Here is a 22508-nt window from a genome sequence, read left to right on the forward strand (position 1 = left end):
CCATCTCTTTCTCATAAAAAATCCACTCCACTTGCACACCACCAGGTTCACCAAATCCCTTGTAATTCAGCCTCTATGGGAACAGTGAGGACCTGATAGGTCAGGGCGGCGGTCCCAAGCTGAACAGCAAGACCTCTTTATCAATTTTAAGTGTGCAGTTTCAATCTGTGGGATGGGGTCATTTCTGAATTCCAAATCCACTGTGGGACAGCACTTCACCTGGCCTCTGAGAGGCTCCTGATTTCCCTGCTGCAACAAAGCAGGACTGTTCCCGCTAACCTTTGGTTGGGTGTGACTTTGACAGGTGAAACAGCTCCAGAAGCAGGGGCAGGAGTCTGTCTGGCTGCCCAGCCTACAGTAGTAAGCAAGCACCAACCAATTCTACTCTTGGGCTCAAAAATACCCCCCACCCAGATGTCTTTTCTTGCCTTGCGGGAAATCCCATGAGGAAACAGTGCCGCAGGATACCACAGTGTTGGGACAGATGAGACTGGTATTACTTTGGAGATGACCAGGCCTCATGTAGCCATCTCTTGATTACATCTTGGTGTCTTGGTTACATCTCAGGGTTTTAAAAAGGAGGAAGGGCTTTAACAGACCTGACACCCAGGTTGGTGGAAGGTGGATAGGTTTTATTTTATCCTCACCTGAGGACGTTTTTGCATTTATCTTCAGATAGAGTGGGAGGGAGAGAGAAACACTGATGTGAGAGATACGTAGACGGGCTGCCACCCACACGACCCCGAGGCCGGGGACAAACTTCAACCGAGGTACCTGCCCTTAGCGGGAACCAAACCTGGGTCTCTCTGGTCCGTGGGCCGATGCTCTAACTGCTGAGCCAAACTGGCCTGGGCGGATAGGTTTTTTAATGGTAATTTCTTTCCCTTGACAACACCTTGACTTCCGGTTCTAAAGGACGACATAAAGCTGTTGCCTACTTTTAAAGAAAAGAGTAGAGCCCAAAAAGTGTGATAAAAAAAAGTTTGCTAACTCTAGTAGTGATAGAGATGGTGCCACACATCAATTCACAGGCAACTAACTGATAAAATTTTTTTATTTCACTTTTGAATTTTTACACGTTTCCTGATTATTCCGTGTAAGGTGGAAACTAGAACTGTTTAAAAGACATACACAAATCTAGTACATCAATAACCGGGGATTTTTCTTTTTTGCTATACTATTTTCACAACCACAGGTGTGCTTGCTAGGCAGTATAACCATCACAGAAGCAAACGTGAGGCAGAATACTGGTAAGGAAAAACAAAGCAAGGAGGAGCTACCAGATATACAGACAGGCTCGTTCCACGTTCACTACTGCATTTTCAAGCGCCAAGTATTTAACTGCACATTTTTGTTCAGCTAGAAAGGAGGGATTTTTTTTTTCCTTTTTTGGTTTGTTTTCATCAGTGCATGAATGTTTTTCTCATTTCAGCAGATGGACAAACAGATGGACACTACAGCTATGTGGAATGTTAACGAGGGGGTATGATACTGTGAGACTGGTAGGCCCGGGTATTCTGGATTCTCCCCATTGTGGTGTTCATGCAACTTCTCTGCATTATAGGGTCTTGTTTAAACATGCCTGTGAACTTGCCTGGATGAGGACAGTTGGGAGATCTGGTGACAGGTACTAACAAGCATTATCAGGGCTGACTGTAATACAGGGAGAAGTTGTGGATATTTGCAAATACTTTTTTGATTCAGATCTTGGTGTGACGGAAGAGCAACGACTGTGCTGCGAACTGGAGGGAGACAGGGCTACGGTGCTGGAAGCTCTTCTGGACTCTGAAACAAGGCCTGCTCACCAAAGTGCTCACCAATTCCACTCCTCACCCCTCCAGGCCCTATCCCTGCCCACGTAGTATTAAACTGTGAACAAAAGATAAAAAGACAAATAAAGATAGACTTCAAAAAGAAAAGAAAAGGAAGGAAACTGAAGGACAGAAATTGAAAGAGGGAAGAGAAAAAAGTCAACAGTTAAAAGGACAGTGGGAAAGAATGTTTAAATTTTAAAACTTAAAAGCCCCGAGCTAGGAAGAACCAAAGACAGAGTCCTCCTCATGTGAAAGGCAATCTCTGCCGAACATTATTCTTAAAGGTACTACCCAGGACACAGACACGGCCATTCATAAAATACAGGCGTTCTCTCTTCTTTAGTTCCCGGTTACAAGGAAAATAGATTCCACAACTGAAGCACGAGTCATAAATCCGTGACATTGTTATAGGACAGGAGTTTTAGTCACATGTGTTGTATGAGCACTGGACTTTCTCATGGTGTCATAACCCAGTTATCTGCCACAAAGAATTTCAACTTTAGGCTTTGAGTTTCCTCAGAGGAAGACACTGGACATCTGCGGTCATGAGCTTTTGAGTGGCAAGAGCCCCAACTGGTCAAGTGTCTATAAGCCCTGAACAACAGGCAGAATTACTGTGAATTGCCATCAAACTCAAATGTGAAATGACAGGTGTCTCACTCCAAGTTCCAGCATCACAATATAATCTCTATAACTTTCTGTACAACTTTACAATGGAGCTGTATTTCAGTGACTGTTTTGATATCAGATTAAACTTTCCCAAAAGTTAGATTAAGTCAGGTCTATTTTTTCTACCAGTAAGAGTTCTGCTTAGTTACAAAACCCCATAATCACAGTGTTCAGTTTTTTAAAAAATTAAACACACAGTAATCCTGTCAATGTTAAAAATCAAAACTTCAGAATGCCATGGCATTTATGTGACCAATCAGAGTTTAAGATACAAATACCAGCTGTTTATCCCATGAACCATTTTTGCTAGGCTGAGGCTGTGAAAAATCGAAAAGTCGACGTACGATTCTTTTTTTCTTTTTTTTTTTTTTATCGCACAAAGAGATATATGTGGAGGGTACAGAGTGACACTGGACAGATCACGGAGCACGATAGACATTAGTTCTCTCCCTCCCCAGCATCTCCTTCATCTCCCTGGTTTTCTGACGTCCACAGCTGCAAGAGAAAAACAAAGCCATAATCAAAGTAGGGCTACTAAAATTTACCCGGGGCAGTTTCCCAGTCTGGATATCTTATCTCTCTTGACCGTTTAAAATTCTTCCTGTATGAGTGCCAGCAGTGATGACTGCAAAGGTCAAAACTTTAGCACTCATTTAACACTTACATTTAACTAATTTAACACTTTAACCCTCCAAAAGCAGTCACTGAAATCAGAAGTACTTACAGTGAGATTGTCCCTAAGCAACTGCATGATCAGCGTGCTGTCTTTATATGACTCTTCATTCAGTGTATCCAATTCAGCAATTGCTTCATCAAATGCCTACAACAAAGAACCTTTAGCAAATAAGTCACAGGTTCTCCAGAGCACATTTTGCCAATTTTTTTCTGCTAACAAGTGAATATTTCTCCTATCTAATACTCTGGGGGAACCTAGGTCATTATTATCTTGTCTTCCAGTTGTTTCAGCAAACATAATGCATGCTTATAAAGCACCAACCAACAATGACAAAAATTCCTAGGTAAGAAACTTGACTGTACCTAATAAATCAACAGCATTCATTCTAGGCAAATTCACGTTAATTTTTAAAAGTAATTTCTAGTAATCCTTGAAAATCAACAACAGCCCGGCGGGTATGGCTCAGTGGTTGAGTGTTGACCCCATGCACTAAGAGGTCGCCGGTTCGATTCCCAGTCAAGGCACATGCTCAGGTTGTAGGCCTGATCCCCAGTAAGGGGCGTGCAGGAGGTGGTCAATCAATGTTCTCTCTCATATATGTTTCTATATTTCTCTCTCCCTTCTTCTCTCTCTAATATCAATAAAGAAAAACAACAACAAACTACAACTCAAAAGGTCTAGATACAAGTAATAAAAGGGAGAACAGAAATTCACACCATTAAATCTGATTTGACTAAGTAATGGAGCTTGAAGAATTAATTTCACATACATTTTCAAAATTTAAAAAAAATTAAAATAACACTGTACATGGTGAATAACTACAAAAATACGTAGAAAAGGCAGCTGGGTTACCAAAAGAAGATTAGGAGGTAACCCAGTGCACATACAAAAACATGGTCCTATTTCTTGCATTTCCACGGCCATAACTTCAAATCCTAGTGCAAGGACTATAATAAATATACAACAGAGGACTACAGCCCAAAGTTTGACAAGAAACAAACTACTTTAATCTGAATTTTCCACAACCACCCCCGAAAAATAGTAATCAAACAACAAAAACAAAACAAAAATTAGCAGGTGTTAAGAACCCAAAAAGTAGGTCTGAATATGTTTCATAAAAGATATACACCTATCCCCTAGAAAAGTCTTCAATTAAGTCCAAGACAATGAGTTATAGTCATGGTAATAAGTTACCAAGAAGCACAATGCTGTTCTACTGTGATCAGAAACCACAGAGGGCCTTTCTCACCGTTTTTGCCAGGCTGCAAGCCTTTTCCGGAGAGTTCAGAATCTCGTAGTAAAAGACTGAGAAGTTCAGTGCCAGGCCAAGTCTAATGGGGTGTGTAGGCTGCATTTCTTTCTTACTAATTTCAAATGCTTCCTGGTAAGCCTGCTGAGAGTTTGACACAGTGGCTAAAAGAAAGATACGAAACATTAAAGGCTGGGTTCTTTCATAGGCGACATCATACACTGGACTATGATCATATTATTTTACCAAACTGGGCTATCATTAAATGACCTATCAAATGAGGGGTCAGTGTCTCCACCATTTGATTAACAATCATTTGCTAAATGTTTGTTCTAAGCCAAGTACTACATTAAACGCTTTGGGAGAAAACAAAGACAATTAAGACAAAGTTCACTAAAGCACTTAAGAAATACAGAAATAACCTTTAACAACAGAACATAAAAAACAATATGCTCTAGTGGAAAGGTCATAGACTTTAGACCCAAACGCGAATGACCCAACTCTTACTCACTAGGTGTGTGGCTTGAAGTGAAAACCTCCGTAGTCTAGGTTTCTTTATCAGAAAAATGAACAGACTTCCATGTAAACTCCCAAGGTTATGTAAGAAATAAATGAAACTCTACAATACTTGGCACATAGTAGGCACTTAATAAAACACAGCTATAGCCCAGCCAGTGTGGCTCAGTGGTTGAGCGTAGACCCATGCACCAAGAGGTTGCCGGTTCGATTCCCAGTCAGGGCACGTGCCCAGGTTGTGGGCCCAATTCCCAGTGGGGGGCATGCAGGAGGTGGCCAATCGATGTTCTCTCTCAACAATGTTTCTCTCTCTCCCCCTTCCTCTCTAAAATCAATAAAGGAAGAAAAAAACTAAAAAACAAAAAAATACACAGCTATAATTATCACCATCACAGTAATAACATGTATGTGATCAAAGAAATGTATCACTACTTATATGATGGCTTCATGCTATTAAACTTTTTAATGTTGTACCTCCAAAAAGAGAGCTAGTAAATAATCCTCAAGATAAAATTCTCTAAAAGCACTGCTGCACCAGACTTTTAATGCCCTCCCCCATCTTTCCCTTAGGTACATTTTGATCTGTCAATCCCTGTGACCCCGTTTATCATAGGTCAGCACAATGCTATGGTCTTTCAAATTCTGAGTACTGTGATGTTAGTGTCTATGGTGAAGAGACAAAGCAAAAACTGCTAAAATTATGAAGGAAGACTGGCTCCACTACTGGTCAAATTTCTTTCTTTAATAAAATGTTACTTACTTTGCTTATTGTCTCCAGATGCCACCTCAGAAAGATATCTAAAATAATCTCCTTTCATTTTCAAGTAGAACACCTTACTTTCTGGTTGTGTAGCATTGGGAATAAGATATTTGTCCAACAGCTCCTAAAAAATGATTCATATTTTGTTAAGAATCTGGAAATATTATTTACAAGATGTTACAACTATGCCTGAGATTCATAATACTACCACTTCTAAATAATTTTTGTGAAGATTTGAAAAAATATTTTCATCCAAAGCTTTTAAAGGTTTTTAGTAGATGTCTGTTTTCGTCTGTTAAAAATCACTGCGACCATCCATAAGGGGTTGATAAAAGTAGAGCCATACAATGAAATGTTATGCAGGCCTTTAAAGTGACAATGCAGAACTACACTAATATAAAAAGGTTCTTAAAAGAAGTCTGGGTGGAGGGGGAGAGATTATAAATACATGAATCCTATTTTTATACTAAAATTCATACGTGTACATGCACAAAAATATGTATAGAAAAAGTCTGAAAGTATATTTTTCAATGTTAATAATGGTTCCCTAAGTGACAGGAACTATCCGTATGACCCTGGACAAATGACCTATCCTGAGCCTCAGTTTCCTCTGCTCTCCAATAGGAAGCACAACAGCCATCTTCTAGGGTAGGTATGAGAAAGAGCTAATGTACATAAAGTGCTTAACACGTTGCCTGGCACATAGTAAGCACTCAAAAGGTAGCTACTACTATTATTAATAACAAATTCCTTTAAACATTTATGCTTACAACAAAAGCAGTTCTGAAGGAGTCCAAGCTTCGTAAACAGAGCAATATTTTCGAAGAGTTGTTTTAGAATGTGGCATCCTGAAAAACTGGTTAAGAGGCAGTAAGTACCATGCGTTCTTCACATTCTTTCAGATGCTCTTAAAAGCTGGTCTACATTTTCAGGAATTACGGAACTTTCTTGCCCTTGGAATACATGCCATACTTCATCTGAATATCAGATGTACCTAACATTCAGGAATTAGTGCACCATTAACAAACCCCCAAATTACCAACAGGCAACAAATTTAGTCATGACATTCTTACACTATGAGTCTAACAAATAGAGCAGCTCAATGCAAAAGTTTAGTCATAGGGGATTTAATCAATCAAAGTGATCTTGAAGATGCAAAGGGCAGTAGTCATTTTAATGTTCTTTGCAGACAGACAGAGTGTAATTCCTTATGGGTTAGGGATGATGAGAACTGCCTGATGGCTGGCAAGCTCTGTACAGGTTTTCAAAAGAAAGGTGTCATGGGCAGTAACTCGGAGAGGCAGCCAGCAGGGGAGGAGGTAGATCCACAAGTGTGAATTCCTTTTCCCTTCAAAGCAGCCCTCACTGTTCATTTTTACCTGATTTCACCTGGAAGAAAAAGAAAGTTCCCAGTGGGCTCAGGATGTGAGGGAAAGACAATATGATCATGATTGCTCTAGGATATGCACCCCTCCCATCCAACCCCAGATGATGGTCCGAGTGAAAGCAGTTAGGAATCAATCATCTGACCAAGGCTTATATAGAACACGGGAGAGGAGAATTCCCAAACCACTGTTGATTTGGCTTTGGAACGCAGGCCCAAACTGACTCGACATGGCACGGCTAACTTTTGGTCAAAAACAGGACTTTACACTGGGCAGGCATGACTGGGGAGAGGCTGAAAGGCAGCTCAACCTGTTGCTCCTAATATACAGAATAGCCTATCTGTAGCTGCATCTACCTATAATCCTGCCTATCTGGACTCAATTTCTAAAGAAAAGATGGAGGGATGTTAACTAAATGTTCCTGTTTTTCACAGGTCTTTTTGAAGGGAGAGGAAAAGTCCCCATAAGTGATCAGCAACCTCTGCTCAAATAGGTGGTGAGGAAAATCACATCATATGCTTAAAAATTAGCTGCAAATGGTGTGCAGCTTTCCAGCACATTCAGACAACTTTGTCTCATAGCTGTTTGCGAGTTTGCATTTGTACATCAAATGAATACAATTTACAAACCACTGTTGGAAACAGAAACACTGGCCTTACCAGAACATCATTGCAGATGTCCTGCAGTTCTGCCTCTATCTTCTCCCGGTACTCTTTGCCCATCTGCTGCTTCTTCTCGTTCCTCTCTGTTTTCTGTTCAATGCTGGAGATGACACGCCAGGAAGAACGGCGGGCGCCCACCACATTCTTGTAGGCAACAGAAAGCAGATTTCTCTCTTCATTGGAGAGTTCGTGCCCTTGTTCCGTGACAGCCTTCATGGCTGCAGCCATGTCATCATAGCGCTCAGCCTGCTCGGCGAGTTTGGCCTTCTGTACCAGCTCACTTTTATCCATGGTCATTCCCTAGAATGAGACCAAGAGAAAAAGAAAGAGAAAGCACATGTCAGACTTCAGGGCCCAGGAAATGCATGTGTGAATCTTCTTCTAACTCATCTGAAAAGAATCATACCTACATGTGAAACGTCGACTTCCAGAGGCCCTCAACAATACTGACCAGAAGCACCTATCAGCTTAGGTACTTTGCTAAGGTCTTTTTAGTACTTTGGTAAATTCATTTTCCCAACTCTTCTATAGGGTAGATATGTTCACAACAGCCCCTTCCTCCTTCTTTGAGGTGAATAGAAATAGAGGTTCAGAGAAAGCAACACTGCTTGGAGACAACAGAGGGCCAGAACTCAAATTCAAGACTCTGTCTCTAGAGCGTCTGTTTTCTTCCCCTTTCCTAATCTGCCTCCTCAACACATAGAGCCAGTTAATAACCATTTCTTTGGAAACTTATGCTAAATGTATGTTTACTTTGTTCAAGAATTATCTGGTTTTGACCAAATCTGCCCCCCCCCCCCCCCAGTATAGGAAAAAACATGTTAAGTGTGATGATTGCTTCAATCTCCAATTTTAAGAGTATCTTCTGCAACTTGCTAAATTTGTTACAAGAACACACGGTAGCAAAGTCAAGGGCAGGCAGATTTGGCTCTATCCAGCACCAAAAAATGGTGTGAGACCTTGCCCTGGCAGGTGTGGCTCAGCTGACTGACCATTATACCGTGCACTGAAATGTCACCAGTTCGATTCCCTGTCAAGGCACATACCCAGGTTGCGGGTTTGATCCCCAGTCAGGGTGCGTGCAGGAGGCAACCCATTAATGTTTTTCTCTCTCTCTCAAAAAATTAAAAACCTATTTAAAACAAACAAAAAAAGTGGTATGATCTTGGTCAAATCACTTAACCTCTGAGCTTCAGTTTCCTTAGTGGAGAACAAGAAAACTACCAACTCTCCACAGGTTGTTGTGAGGGAAAAATGACCTAATAATCCATGTGAAGGCGCTTTGGAAAGTTCACAGCACTATATACAGACATCAGGCAGTAGTTCTGCACATGCTATAGGATGCAAGAGATATGAGTGTATTCAACAATATGCACAGCAACAGAGCTTCAGACAATAACTGAGTCCATTTAAAAGTTTTTCTGAAATAGACAAAAATTTTAGTGGCTTCAATTTATCATTTTATCAAATCCTTTATACAACAATCAATGAATACCTCTTAAATTATTCACCTCACCTTTGTTAATTCTCCACTATAATAATCACCATTTACAGAGAATACAGTAAGTTTTGGATGACATGTAGCTAAAAAACTATTTATTAACCAATACAAAGTTTTATGTACTGATGGTTTAAATTTCAATATATTCATCTATGCCAGTATAAAAATACACTAACATCCTAAAGGATAAAATAAGATACTGTTTTAAACAGTAGTAGGAATATCTATATCTATATCTATATTTTTTGAATCCTCACCTGAGGATATTTTCCCACTTATCTTCAGATAGAGTAGGAGGGAGGGAGGGAGAGGGGGAGAGAGAGAGAGAGAAACACTGACCAACTGGTTGCCTTCCACACGACCCAACACGGGCCAGGGACCAAACCACAACTGAGGTACCTGCCCTTGACCAGAATCAAACCTGCTACTCTTTGGTCCGTGGGCTGATGCGCTAAGTGCTGAGCCAAACCAGCCAGGGCGGAATATATCAGTATTTTTAAAACAAATTCTTTCATTACTATATACATGGTATAACAATTTAAGACTCTGAAAATGGTTAATAGTTTTAAAATAGCAAAGGAAGTATAACCCTATTCACAAAATAGTTTTGCCTCAAAAGTCATTTCTGTATTTTCAAGGAAGAAATTCTATAGATGGCCCCCTACCACCTAAAAATATTTTGAGATGGAGCACAATAAGATACATCCCAAACCTAGACAATTCAGAAAGAGTGGGTTTTCTAGTTCAGAACTATATTTCTTCTGCTTAATATCTAAATCAAATTCAGAGTTGTGTTTTATATAAGGCCTGCTAATTCTAAGTTTACACTCAGTGAAAAAAAAAAAATCTCACCTTGATTTATTTGACATCTTCACCCACATCACTAAAATGAGACTATATGAGAGATAATAATCCTCACAAAATATTCCATTTGCTTTCCTACATTTCCCGGCAATCCCCTGCACATAGAAGGGGGGTCACATGGTTAGTTCTGTCCAATGAAACATAACCAGAAATGATGCTACTTCCAGCTTGAAACTGCTAAAAGCCTATGTGTGGTTCACCAGGCTTTCTTCTTACAGTAGCCATTTAGAAGGCCATGCATTCTAGATGATGCTGTCACAAAATAGTGCAGTTTCTGTAAGCTGAGTCTGTGAGGTGAAGGAATTCCTGTGGACATGCAATGTGAAAGAGAAAGAGACTTTTGTTGAGTTAAGCCATTGAGACAGTGGGGCTGTTTGTTACCACAATATAACCCAGTCTACTCTAATATAAGCACATCAAAAAAATATACCACTCGAGGGGAGGAATGGGGGACATCTGTAATACTGTCAATAATAAATAAATATGTGGTATGCACACACACTATCATCTTAAATTTATATACTTTCTCACTATGTCTAAATTTCTTGACCATAAAGTCTTTGAGATCAGGACACTCTCTCCATCCTTCAACAACCCTATTTTATTGTTCCTAAAAGAGAAGCAGAAAGAAGCCAACTTTCAATGAACCTTAGAAATTTCCCAGTCTGCAGACTAATACCAAGGCAGCAGTCACTCAGTGTTCCACTCCAAAGTTCACAAAACAGCACCTGTGCAATTCCACATGGGAAAGAATCCAATTAATAAAGTACTGGCCAAAAGCCAATTCAGAGCTGAGCCATCCCATGCAATATTATAAAAGAGAAATAGAGAAATACAAAGGATCAAACCTGCTAAAGGTTGCCTGGAAAAATCTCTGGTCCTACTAGATCCCCCAATTAAGATGCACACCTCCTCTCCCCTTCCCAAGCATTAAAAGTTAAATCATATCTCTCTGAAGAATCCGGACTACTCTTTGGTCCCTCCCAAATGTACACACCCTATTTCTCAAAATAAAATGTGATCTTTCTGGTTGGGGGCCAACTATTTCAAGCTTCTTTGGGATCACTGCAAGAGCTCTTGGAGATTGAGAACCTATCATGATATGGAAAGATTAAACATATGCCTTAAACAAAGTATGCAACTGCTTAAAAAATGTAAATTACACACACAAAAACAACTTACAACAAGCAAAAGCCATAGCTAAATGCCTTGATGCCTGTTGCTTACGTAACTTTTGACTTATATAACGTGGATTCTGAAGAAGCTAGACCAATTTCAACAGGAAATGGGTTACACAACACCCAGCAGTTAGGAGGAAGGCAGCAGGCAACAGAGAACTGTTTAAATTGTTCCTGTGTCTACAGCTATAATAAACCTCCCATGTACAATCTTTCCCTAGTCCCGTTGCTTTCAGTTTCTTGTTACCTTTAGCTCTCTTCATGTTCTTTGCTGCCAGACCCATTCTTTTTTTTTTATCCTCACCCGAGGACATTTTTCCATTTTTTATTCAGATAGAGTAGGAGAGAGAAAGAGGAAGAGAGAGAGAGAGGTGAAAGGGACACATCGAGTGGCTGCCACCCGCACGACCAACCAGGGCCTGGGACAAACTGCAACTGAACCCGGGTCTCTCCAGACCACAGGCCATCGCTCTAACCGCTGAGCCAAACTGGCCAGGGCAGACCCATTAACACTGATTGTCACTTCTTGTTCAAATTCCTTTAAAGTCCCCTTCTGCCAATAGTAGAGTCTGATTCTCTTCCACCAGGTGAAGGCTTTCCAGCCTATCTTCTCCAGACTTTTCCCAAAACATGCCATCCACACAATACGTGCTTCTGTCAAAATGGTTTTCTTACAAAGTATGCTTTTCTGTCTTTGCTCACCAAGCCACTCCTCTACCTGGAATGTCCTTTCCCACCTACTCTGCATACAAAATTATTTCCGAGCCTGGCTCAACTGTCATCTCCTCCATGAAGCCTTCCGATAAGCTGCTCCGCTTGAGCTGTCTAGTATGACAGCCACTAGCCATACGTGCCTAGTGCCACATGATATGGAGTTAAATTTTTAAAAAGTATTAAAATTAATTTCACTGGTTTCTTTTTACTTTTTAAATGTTACTATCAGAAAACTTTAAATTACATGTGGCTCACATTGTATTTCTATTGGACAGTACTACTCTAAACTGAAAATATTTTCACAAAGCATTTCATGTATACCTCTCTTAATGTCTTATCACATTTCTTCAGTACTAAAACTATTTGTGTGTGTCCCTTAAGTCCCTTACAACACCATAAACTCCTTGAAGGCATATCTCCCACAGCACCTTGCATGCAATTGGTATGAACAAAAATATCTGCTGAATGAATGAACAGATCCCCAAATGAAAGAATAGCAAAACTGCAACTTTGGTAGAATTCTCACTCTTCTCAAATAATTCAAAGCACCTATTCTTCCTAAACATATTAAGTCCTCATTATACTGGTACCTTATTCCTTGTACTTCTGGTAGCCTACTTCAAAATTACTTAATCATGCCTCTACCCTTACTCAATAACTTTCAATGACACTCTTTTGGCTACTCCATCAAATCTAAACTCTACCTGGCTTTCCAAGTCCTTCATAAGTTGGCTCCTCCAGACCCGTTAGACTTTCTCACCCACTATTCTCCAACATGTACCTTTCTCCCAGGCTGAACATCACTGAATACTCTATAAATGCCACGCTCAAACATGCCCAAGATTGCTTCTGTATAGTAGTCTTCCCTTGTCTGTGGTTTCGTTTTCCAGTTTCAGTTACCATCACTCAACTGCAGTCTGAAAATATTAAAATATTAAACTGCGAGCCATTCTGAGTAGCGTGATGAAATCTCACATCGTCTGGGTCTGTCCCACCCAGGATGTGAATCATCCCTTTGTTCCAAGTATCCACAATGTAGCTGCTCTCTGCTGGCTAGTCACTTAGTTGCCATCTTGGTGGTAGTGGGGGCAGGGGTGGCAAAAACCATTCATATAACTTTTATTACAGTATAGTTATAATTGTTCTATTAGTTACTGTTGTTAATTTCTTACTGTGCCTGATTTATAGATTAAACTGTATCATAGGTATGTTATGTAAAGAAAAAAACATAGTATATACAGGGTTGGTAATACCTTCAGTTTCAAACACCCACAGAGGTCTCGGAACGTATCCCCTGAGGATAAGGGGACTACTATAGTTCCTTTCATCTAGAATGTTCTATTACTTCCTGCCCATGTGAACTCTATCCATCCATCTAGGGCCAGAAGAGCTTTCCCTGACTACCCCTTCCGAACCAATCTACCCTGCCTATGAATCCAAACACACTGTAGCCTATCGCATGCTCTAGGGCTTCTCTATACCTACTTTCTATGTGTTCTATACTACAGATGATGAGCACTGTACCACTTACAGTTTCACATGTGCAGGATCTCAAAGAAAAAGCTTCACACGTGTTTCTCATTTATTGCCTAAACCAGGCCAATCACAGAACTAATGCTCACAAAGTATCTGTGGATTTTTTCAACAAATCATTACTGGGACAGCAGAAAGAACACAGGCTTTCTATGTGTGGTATGGCAGAAAGACAACAGGACACTGTTAATGGATCTGCCACTACACAGCCACATGAGCTCATTCCACCTCAGTCTTCCAGTCTGTAAACTGGAGACAACAGCTTCTACCTCAGAAGAGGTGGTGCTGTGAAGATGAGGGGATAAGAATTAAATAACATTAAACACAAAACCATTTTTTTTAATGCATAATGAGCATCACTCCTCTAAAAGTACCTACACTTTATTATTTAGCCCACACATAGGGAGCTTCATTTTTTTTTTTTTTTTTTGATATACAACCCACGAAAAGGAAAAGTAAATCCAGATTAATCCTGTAAGGAAGTGAATATGTTATGTTAACAATTGATAAGACTCCACCCCCCAATGTCTTCAAATGGACACAAATGTTAACTGTAACAGTTTTATTCAATAGTTCCTAATTGCATTCTATAGCTGTTAGGTAGTGATGGTTTATTAATCAGGACTTAACTTTTCTTCTGAGATTTTGAAGGTTGGTTCCAGACCAAGATAAACACCAGCAAAAGAGCCTTTATTTGCCTCCTAAAAAGCCTTAAAAGACTGCAGTCTGTCATCAGGCCTGGCACTAACAGCAAATCAAGGCAGGACAGCAGAAAAATTTATTAGAGGCCGAAAGAGGTCTAACCCTGCAGTGAGCCAAGAGGGTTCCTTGTGCTGCACAGATCAAGACACCGACAAGCTCCAGAACAGGATTTCTCAGGCACAGCCACAAAATGACAACGGCTGTCGGGCTGTTCAAAGCCACGAGATGCGGCACTTCAGAGGATAATCTAAATATCCCAAAGGGGAGTGGTTCAAAAAGAGATAAATGTTACAAGATTACATGGCCATTAAAAGAATGGATCTAATGCCACAGAAATACTTTTTAAAGAGGTATAAAGAAGGGAGGGTAAAGCTGCACCACAACATTTCATCTTTGTAAAATACCTCGTAAAGAACATGATGAAGAATAATTCTACAGGTGCCCATGAAATAATAGGATTTTCTTCAAATAAATGAAACCCTAAATCGGACTGTAAATTCTGAAACAAGAGTGCATCTATGAATCAACCTAGGCCCCCTATCTCCATTCTTTGCTCAAGGAATTATTTTTCCAGCCAGGGTTAGAATACTGAGAGGTGATTTCCCAGTGGTCAGAAGCGGATATCCAAAGATAGGAAGTAAAAAATAAAGGGCTATCTATCCATTGTTAATCCATATATATATTTTTAAGCACTGCAAAAAACAAGAGTTGAAAATGACGGCAGTGGCTTTTGGAAATATTAACTATCACCTATGTTTTCTTAAAAAAATTTTTTTTCTTGTCCTTTATTGATTTGAGAGAGAGGAAGTGAGAGGGAGAGAGAGAAAGAAACATGGAAGAGAGAGAACATCGACTGGCTACTTTCTGCATACCCCTCACTGGGGATTGGGGCCACAACCTGGGCATGTGTCTTGACCAGGAATCAAACTGGTCACCCCAGCTGGACTTATGTTTTCTTTCCAAAGGAAAGAACATCCTTAATTTAATTGAGTTTAATAATTTGTCAGAAGTTTAAAATGAGAATTGTATATCTATTATTATGTCAGGATTACCGCAGCTCTGAAACAAATATGAGCGGACCTGATTCACATTGCGTGACCTTGGGCACATCACAATGGAAAGCCCTACATACAACAAATCAGAGCTTCTAAAAGAAATGAGGTGATTTAAAAAATAACTTAAATGTTAAAAGGAGACATTAATAGCTAACAAACAAGATGATGTACATAAAATGCTTAGATAATTCTGGTCAAAGCAAAAATTCTTAAAATACTTCACAAAGATGTAATGTACATAATGAAAAAACTACCAGTATTTCCAAAAACTCTTGATTATTCACTGAGGAGTTCTTTGGTAGGAATGTTAAAAGACAGCACATATTTAAGGATAATAAAGCTGCTTCTTGGAGAATAAACCAGGTTAGAATGAGAGGGAACAGGTTTAGTTTAAACATGACTGGGTCCTGACTTGGCTTTATGGGTTGGGGGGGTGGGTGTGGGGTTTTACACAGAAGAGAAAAAGGGAACTCCTAACAGGGATCAAAAACACAGATGTATGAGTAAACAGCATTTTGTTTTTCTAGATGAATGAGAAATCAAAGGCCAAGGTAGATACAGAAATGAGAACAGTTATCAATCTGGAGAGAGGAAACTGCCAGAACATTTTAACAATCTAGGCTCAAAAGTTTGCAAGGGGTAAGGAACTGACAGTAAATTCTGACAAACTTTCACAGATGTACCATTTCAGATAGAACACCCGGAGTACCACAAAGAGACAGCTCTGGAGCCATTCTGTTGAAAGAACATGCCAAGCTCCTGCAGGACGGACTGAGGAAGTCAGTGGGACCAGGTGGTTAGTGGGTGTCACCCAGAAAAAGTATTCCTGACTCTTAAAGAAAACTACTCACTGAAAAACGCCCACCCTAAAAATGCTTGCATGCCATTCTACACACAAAATTCAGAGTCCTGTAATAAATTTAATTCCATTCAAACGTTTGCGGGCTCTTTGTTAGAAAATGAAACACGGCATGGCTGAAACACAAAGTCATTAGCACGATGTCCAGAGAACACAGAATTGTGGAAGGAAGCTGCACTTCTATTTGAAAATCCCTTCCCTCTCTCACATCAGTGGTTGAATATCATTGTTAATTGTGTCCAATTAGCCAAAATTAAACTAAGTGATATGCCCAAAATTACACAATGTGAATCAGTAGCAGATAAGACAATCAATTGATCTCCTGGCTTTAAAGTAATCAATCTAAAAAGACAATATGCTAATTCTTGTTCAAAAGCTTTGGGCCCAACAACAAAATGGGGAGTGACCCAGTCCATTGACCAGTACCACATACATACTCCATAGGTTACCAGACCTCTGAGTCTTTCTCATGCCTTAAATAGGCAAACCTACTTAATAGGGCTCTGTAAGGAGTACATTTGTTCCCAATGCAAAGCATTTAGCACAGTCTCTGCACATTGTAAGCACGCAAATGTCAGACACAGTAGAGTCTACACAAAAGTCTAACAAATGGTCACCTGGTGAAGGGACACTTACACATGCCTTATTCTTTTAAATTCAGACTGCTTTCTTCAAAGATTTTTACAAAGAAAGGCACACGGTAACTTACCCATGCCTAGTTCTAAAATAGCAGTTATAGTTTACTGTAAACGTCTTTGTTGGCTCCCACACTGGATTGTGAGCTTCAGGTAGGAGCCCAGACTTTTATCTTGGGTGCCCAACACATAGCACAATGCCTGTCAAGCTGAATATGAAACCTTTTGATCAATTGATGCACTTTTTTAAGGAAGTGAAAGGGCTGCTATTTCCTACATAGACAGAGGCAGGCAGACCACATCTGACCTATAAAATACAGACATATTTATACTGTCTTAGACTACTTTTATTCTTTTTTTTTTTTTTTTAAATGAAATTTATCGGGTAACCTAGGCTAATAACATTATTAAGTTTCAGGGTACAATTTTATGATATATCATCTGTATACTGCACTGTGCGCTTACCACCCCAAATCTAGTCTCCTATCACCAAACATTTAAACCCCCTTTAGTCTCTTCAGCATCCCCCACCCCCTTCCCCTGTAGTAACCACCACACTATTACCTGTGTCTGTGAGTTTGTTTGTTGTTCTTTTTATTTTTTAAAAGAGCCACTTCAGCTCCTATAAGAAATAATACTACACTTTTTGACTGTTCCTTAGCTACCAACTATTATATTTACAGATTGAAACTGAGCTTCAACAATCCTTGGAATACTTTCTGTCCACCTCATCTATTCAAAAGTCCAATCAGTTAGCTATAACAAAAGCCATACCATCTAAATGGAAAAGTAACAAACAAACAAACCCATTAATTATGGTCTGCCTAAATGTTCAAAGCACTAAGAGTTTATTTTATATCAACTCATTTAACCCTGAGAATCCTAAGAGGTAGGTGTCACTGTCCCTTTTACAGATGCCAAGAGTTACCCGCCCAGGGCCACACAGGTAAATCTGGTACCTGCTCTTTCCTCTATACAGCACTCTTCCTGACGATCAATTATGATTCTCAATGCTTGCTTAATGAAAAGAGAATGAACAATATTTCGAAGATTCTTAAAGTTATTCCAGTGAGGTTTGAGAACTGACCTTAATTTATCTAGCTTTAAAAGCCAAAATCAAATTAAGCAGTTAAAAACAGCGTATGCTTGAAACTCACCGACTGTTCAAGAAGCTTTAAGGTAAGGTTTGTGGACAAACAATAACAGCCAGGGCGCACATGTACTTTATTGTTGCCCTCAATCTCTGTCCTGGTCAAGGCCATTCAGAAATAACTTTATTGTTGGGGGTCTTGGGGAAAACAATGAAATAAACTTACATAATAGAGAAATGGCCAGATTTTTAAAAGGTCATCTCACTCAGTCTGCTGGGAATGATTTGTTCTCTTGAGGCCATGAATCAATTTCATCTCATTACACAAATACAAAACGCTGCCTATATTAGATTTTTTAGCAGAGAAAGCAGCAAGATAATAGGATTTTAGCATACACATCACAAAATGGAAAGTGCATTGGTCTATATTTCCTTCCTAAATATTCCGCTTAGAAAAATTCCCTCAGAATCCAACTCTGTTAGTTTGTCTATTAGTTTCTCCATCACCACACAGAAGTGATTCATAATGAGACCAAGATGATTCCAAATCTTAAAAGCTGTTATTATACAATTAATTTCTTGCTCCCTAGCTAGTGAACTGTCACCTCTAGACACTCAGAAACAAAGTTTCTTTACAAATGTATTTTAGTTTATTCTCTAAGGTATCCATCCTCATTAAAAGAAAAACTGCTTAGTCTGATGCCACTGAAAGAGCAGGCATTCTAACAGGATGTTATAATTTAGAATTTTCTCTCTACTTATGTAGATGTATTCCTCATCCCCCCCCCCCCCAACAAAGTATGGAAAAATCTAAAACTCTATAGAAAGGTAGAATAGTATGGTCCTGGCCGGTCTGAGCAGTTTGAGTGTCTGGCCCATGGACCAAAGAGTCGAGGTTGTGCAGGAGGCAACTAAGTGATGTGTCTCTCTCACACTGATGTTTCTCTCCCTTTCCCCTCTCTATCTTAAAAAAAAAAAAAAAATCAAAGGGAAAATATCCTCAGGTGAGGACTTAAAAAAAAAAGGTAGTATGATAAAGAAAAATTAATAAAGGTGATCCTGACTAAATTCAATTAGATGAAGAACCTACGACTGGCTAAATCAGTGTGCCACAAAGTAACTGATGAACTTTCTCTCTAGTATGAAGCAAATACTAGGAAAAATGGTCTTTCACAAGCAGTATCATCCCTTCAGTCCAGAATGTGTATATCCCCTCCCAATTACATTGTATTTATTTTCAAAAATAGCTAAAATTTCTGTTTAAACACAATTATTTTAAAAAGGCACATGTAAAGAAAAATTAAGGTGAAACAGTATACACACAAAAGATATACTGTGTAGAGCCAGACTACTTGGGTTTGATTCCTGGCTCCAACACTTACTTACCTTGTGCTTTGTGTGTACATCCCTAGGAAAATTATTTAAGTTCTCTGTGCTTCAGTTTCTTCATCTGTAAAATGAGGCTAACAGTGCTTACCTACCATTGGCTGTTATGAAGGATTAGTGAATGTGTAAAATGCTTAGACAAAGCTTGGCACATAGTAAGCTAAACAATTAGTAGTTATTATTATTACAGACGGATTGTTTGATGCTACCTCATCAGTTGGTGAATAAATCACAAATGAGTGAACTCTGCATGTGCCTGCGCTTTATAGTATATACACATCTAATCTTATATATGTGTATATTCATTTACATGGTCAAAAACATGTACTGAATATCTACTATATCCCAGATCCTTAATTACTGAGTTCGTCACAATAACACATTAAAGGCTATCACCGTTTGCATTATACTGATGAGAAAATGTGCTCAAAAGATTGGAGATGCTAGACACAAAATAAGATTCTGCAACACTATGTCTATTTTTTAAAGCAGCATGTATAAAAAGGTTGGGTCTCATCAGAATGCAACTGGAGGGGAAAAAACCATTAACAGTAAACTCTGTGATTAGAAAACAAAACCAACCGCTTATATTTAACAATCTACATTTTATGGAAGACCTCATGACAACTTTGGAGCTACAGAAACCAAGAACCAGAGATTAAGCAGCACGCTGAAAATCACACAGCTAGAAAATGCTGCAGGCAAGACCTGAATCGAATTGTTCTGACTCCAAGTCTAGTGTTCTTTCTGCTTCTATATCCACAGCCAAATGGGTAAAATGCACTTTTTGCAGTGGCCCCAAAATCTGGAGACTCTGCCTTGGGAACTGGCATCATGGGAATGTGCTCAGCCTGGTTTTATGGAGGCTGCCTCCCTGCTATAGAGCTCCAATTCTAAAATGGCTTCAACATAACACAAGCACAGCATGATGGGAAATGTACAGAAGATTATAGGGTAGGAGCCATACCCCAGGGGCTGACAGTCCATAAATATTTACTACTGATGAATGCAGATATTCAATCTGAAAACCAGGTATGTGGTCTAGGCCAAATCACCTCACTTCTCATAAAGACTCCATCTGTAAGATGGGTGAATGGTTTCTTATCTCTTTGAAAGGAGGAGCTAGGAAAATAATTCAGCAGTTGTTACTGAATGATTAGCCTTCCATTTTGAAGACCACACCTAAAATGTGGGTCCAGAAAACTGACAGATTTTACCCTTACCATCCTGTATGCTGCTAAGGACATAGATCCGAGAAAAATGAGGGCTCAGGTAACTGAGACACATACCCACAAATAAAGAATGGGGTGCAATGGAAGTGTTCAAGAAGAAAATCACTATGAACCAAGTCATATTTATACATTTTAACTTCTAACAGGAAAATGCAAAGCTGAGTAGCCACGTGTCCTGTTCTATAAACTGCACATGTGTATGGTTTCATACGAACAATTGAGACAGAGCGAGAAATGCAATTTTTGTATCTTTACAAGTGCTTCATCTTTCTTTTGGGGCTCCTGTGGCAGCCTTTATATATATATACACACACACGTGTGTTCATAACATCATCTTGCCAAATTCCATCTCCTACACAGGGCAAGCAAAACCAGAGCCTGATGCTATCTAGCCTTCCAAGGAGAAAAGCAGTGAGGCTAGGACAAGAGACATGGATGGGTTCGTACAGAAAGGTTGGCAAACTGTCTTACCAATACTGCCACCTTTGAAAACCCCTTTACACGCGAGTTCTCCATTTGCAGCAGACAAAGATGTGCTCATCTTATGAAGAAAAGGGCCCCAAATCACTCCCACCCTTCCCTACCACCAGGGAGGCCATCAGGCAAATCTCAGTGCTAAAAACATGCTAACACACAGTATGGGGGAATTTTGGGCGAGGATACAAAAGACTCTGGCATTAAGACGGTAAATACCGTGGGAAAAGACTCGATTCTCAGTCTCTGGCATTTTTCCCCCCCGAGGATCCGGCCTGACTCGTTAACCGGTTCCAACAAATGCATTTTCTTGACTCCAACCTCAACCCTGTGCTTCCCAGGGGCTCTCGGGTCCTGCCAGGCTCCAGAACCAGCGGCCGATGATGAAATGGCTTTACTGCAAAGTGGGAGGGGGTTTGCTCTCTGTTCTCTCCCAAGGTTAAACCCCTTGCCCATCCTGGGGAGTCCAGCAGGGGCACTGGGGCTCGAGAACTCGCCCACATCTGGTTCAATTTTAATTTTGGGGAACCGGAAAGCAAGAAGCAGGGGTGACAGGGCTGAAAAGGTCGGATCTCGACGCCCCAGGCGCAGGGAAGGGTCGCGCGGGGACCGAAACTGGGCAGTGAGGGAGGGTCCGAGGTGCGCGGCTCGATTTTCCCTCCGGCCCGGCCCGGAGCCGCACCCAGCCGGCCCGGCAGGGCCGCAGGCGGCGAGGGCGGCCGGGCCTCTCCAGGAGCAGAGGGCCCGGCCCCGGAAACAGGGAGGGGCCGCGGCGAGGCCGGGCCCGTGCCGCAGGCGGCCGCGCGGGGCCGAGGAGGGCGCGCGCCGCTCCCCCTGGAGCCCACCCGGGGGTCGCCCTGGTCGCCGCCGCCACCGTCGCCGGGGGGAGCTTCGGGCTGGGGCCCCCGGGGGCCCCGGGCGGACCCCGCGCCGCACTCACCGTGGGAGGTCGGCAGGGGGCAAAGACGATGGCGAGCAGAGCTCCGAGCGCGGTGACCGCTTCCTTCCCAAGCCCACTCCTCAGGCAGCAGGAGCAGCGGCGGCGGCGGCTGCAGCGGCGGCACGGCAGCTACCCCGGCTCCGGAATCGGCGGCGGCGGTGGCGGCAGCTCCACTTCCGCTCCGGTCACCACTTCCGCTCCGGCCCGAGCCCCGCCCCGCCCCTGCGCCGTCTCCTCATTGGGCGAGCGGGGCACGGGGTTGCCCCGGCCGCCCGAGAGGGGCGCCGACGGAGGGCGGAGGAAGCCGGGCGGAGGGCCGGGATGCGGCGAACGCGGGAGGGCGGAGGGCCCGGGCCGGGAGGGGCAGGCGGGGGGCGGAGGGGACGGAAATGGGGGCGGGGGAGCGGAAAGAGGAGGTGGGAGGAGAGGGGCAGTGTGTCGGGGGAGGGTCAAGGACCGGGACGTGGGGGAACAAGGACCGGGCGAGGCTGGGGTTGGGCGGGCCTGGCGCCTCTGCTTAGGCTTGGAGCTCGCCAGGGCCAGGCCGAGTGAGTCCGAGGTCACCGGCCCCTACCCCACCCGAACTAACCGCCCAGGGCTCGGAGGGTGAGGCC

At 41.5% G+C, this 22508-nt stretch overlaps 1 protein-coding gene across 1 annotated transcript; it reads right to left on the reverse strand.

Moving 5' to 3' along the window:
- Positions 1 to 2840: 2840 nt before the first annotated feature.
- Positions 2841 to 22068, reverse strand: YWHAB (tyrosine 3-monooxygenase/tryptophan 5-monooxygenase activation protein beta). The gene is made up of 6 exons (XM_036244485.1): positions 21895 to 22068; positions 7729 to 8031; positions 5685 to 5808; positions 4409 to 4572; positions 3208 to 3303; positions 2841 to 2978 (listed from the first exon to the last, which is right to left on the reverse strand). Exons 2-6 carry the CDS (start codon positions 8026 to 8028, stop codon positions 2922 to 2924), a joined length of 741 nt encoding a protein of 246 aa, XP_036100378.1. The 5' UTR covers positions 8029 to 8031; positions 21895 to 22068; the 3' UTR covers positions 2841 to 2921.
- Positions 22069 to 22508: the final 440 nt, after the last annotated feature.

This window comes from Molossus molossus, unplaced genomic scaffold (assembly GCF_014108415.1).
Source record: "Molossus molossus isolate mMolMol1 unplaced genomic scaffold, mMolMol1.p scaffold_m16_p_6, whole genome shotgun sequence".
NCBI classification, from domain to species: Eukaryota; Metazoa; Chordata; class Mammalia; order Chiroptera; family Molossidae; genus Molossus; species Molossus molossus.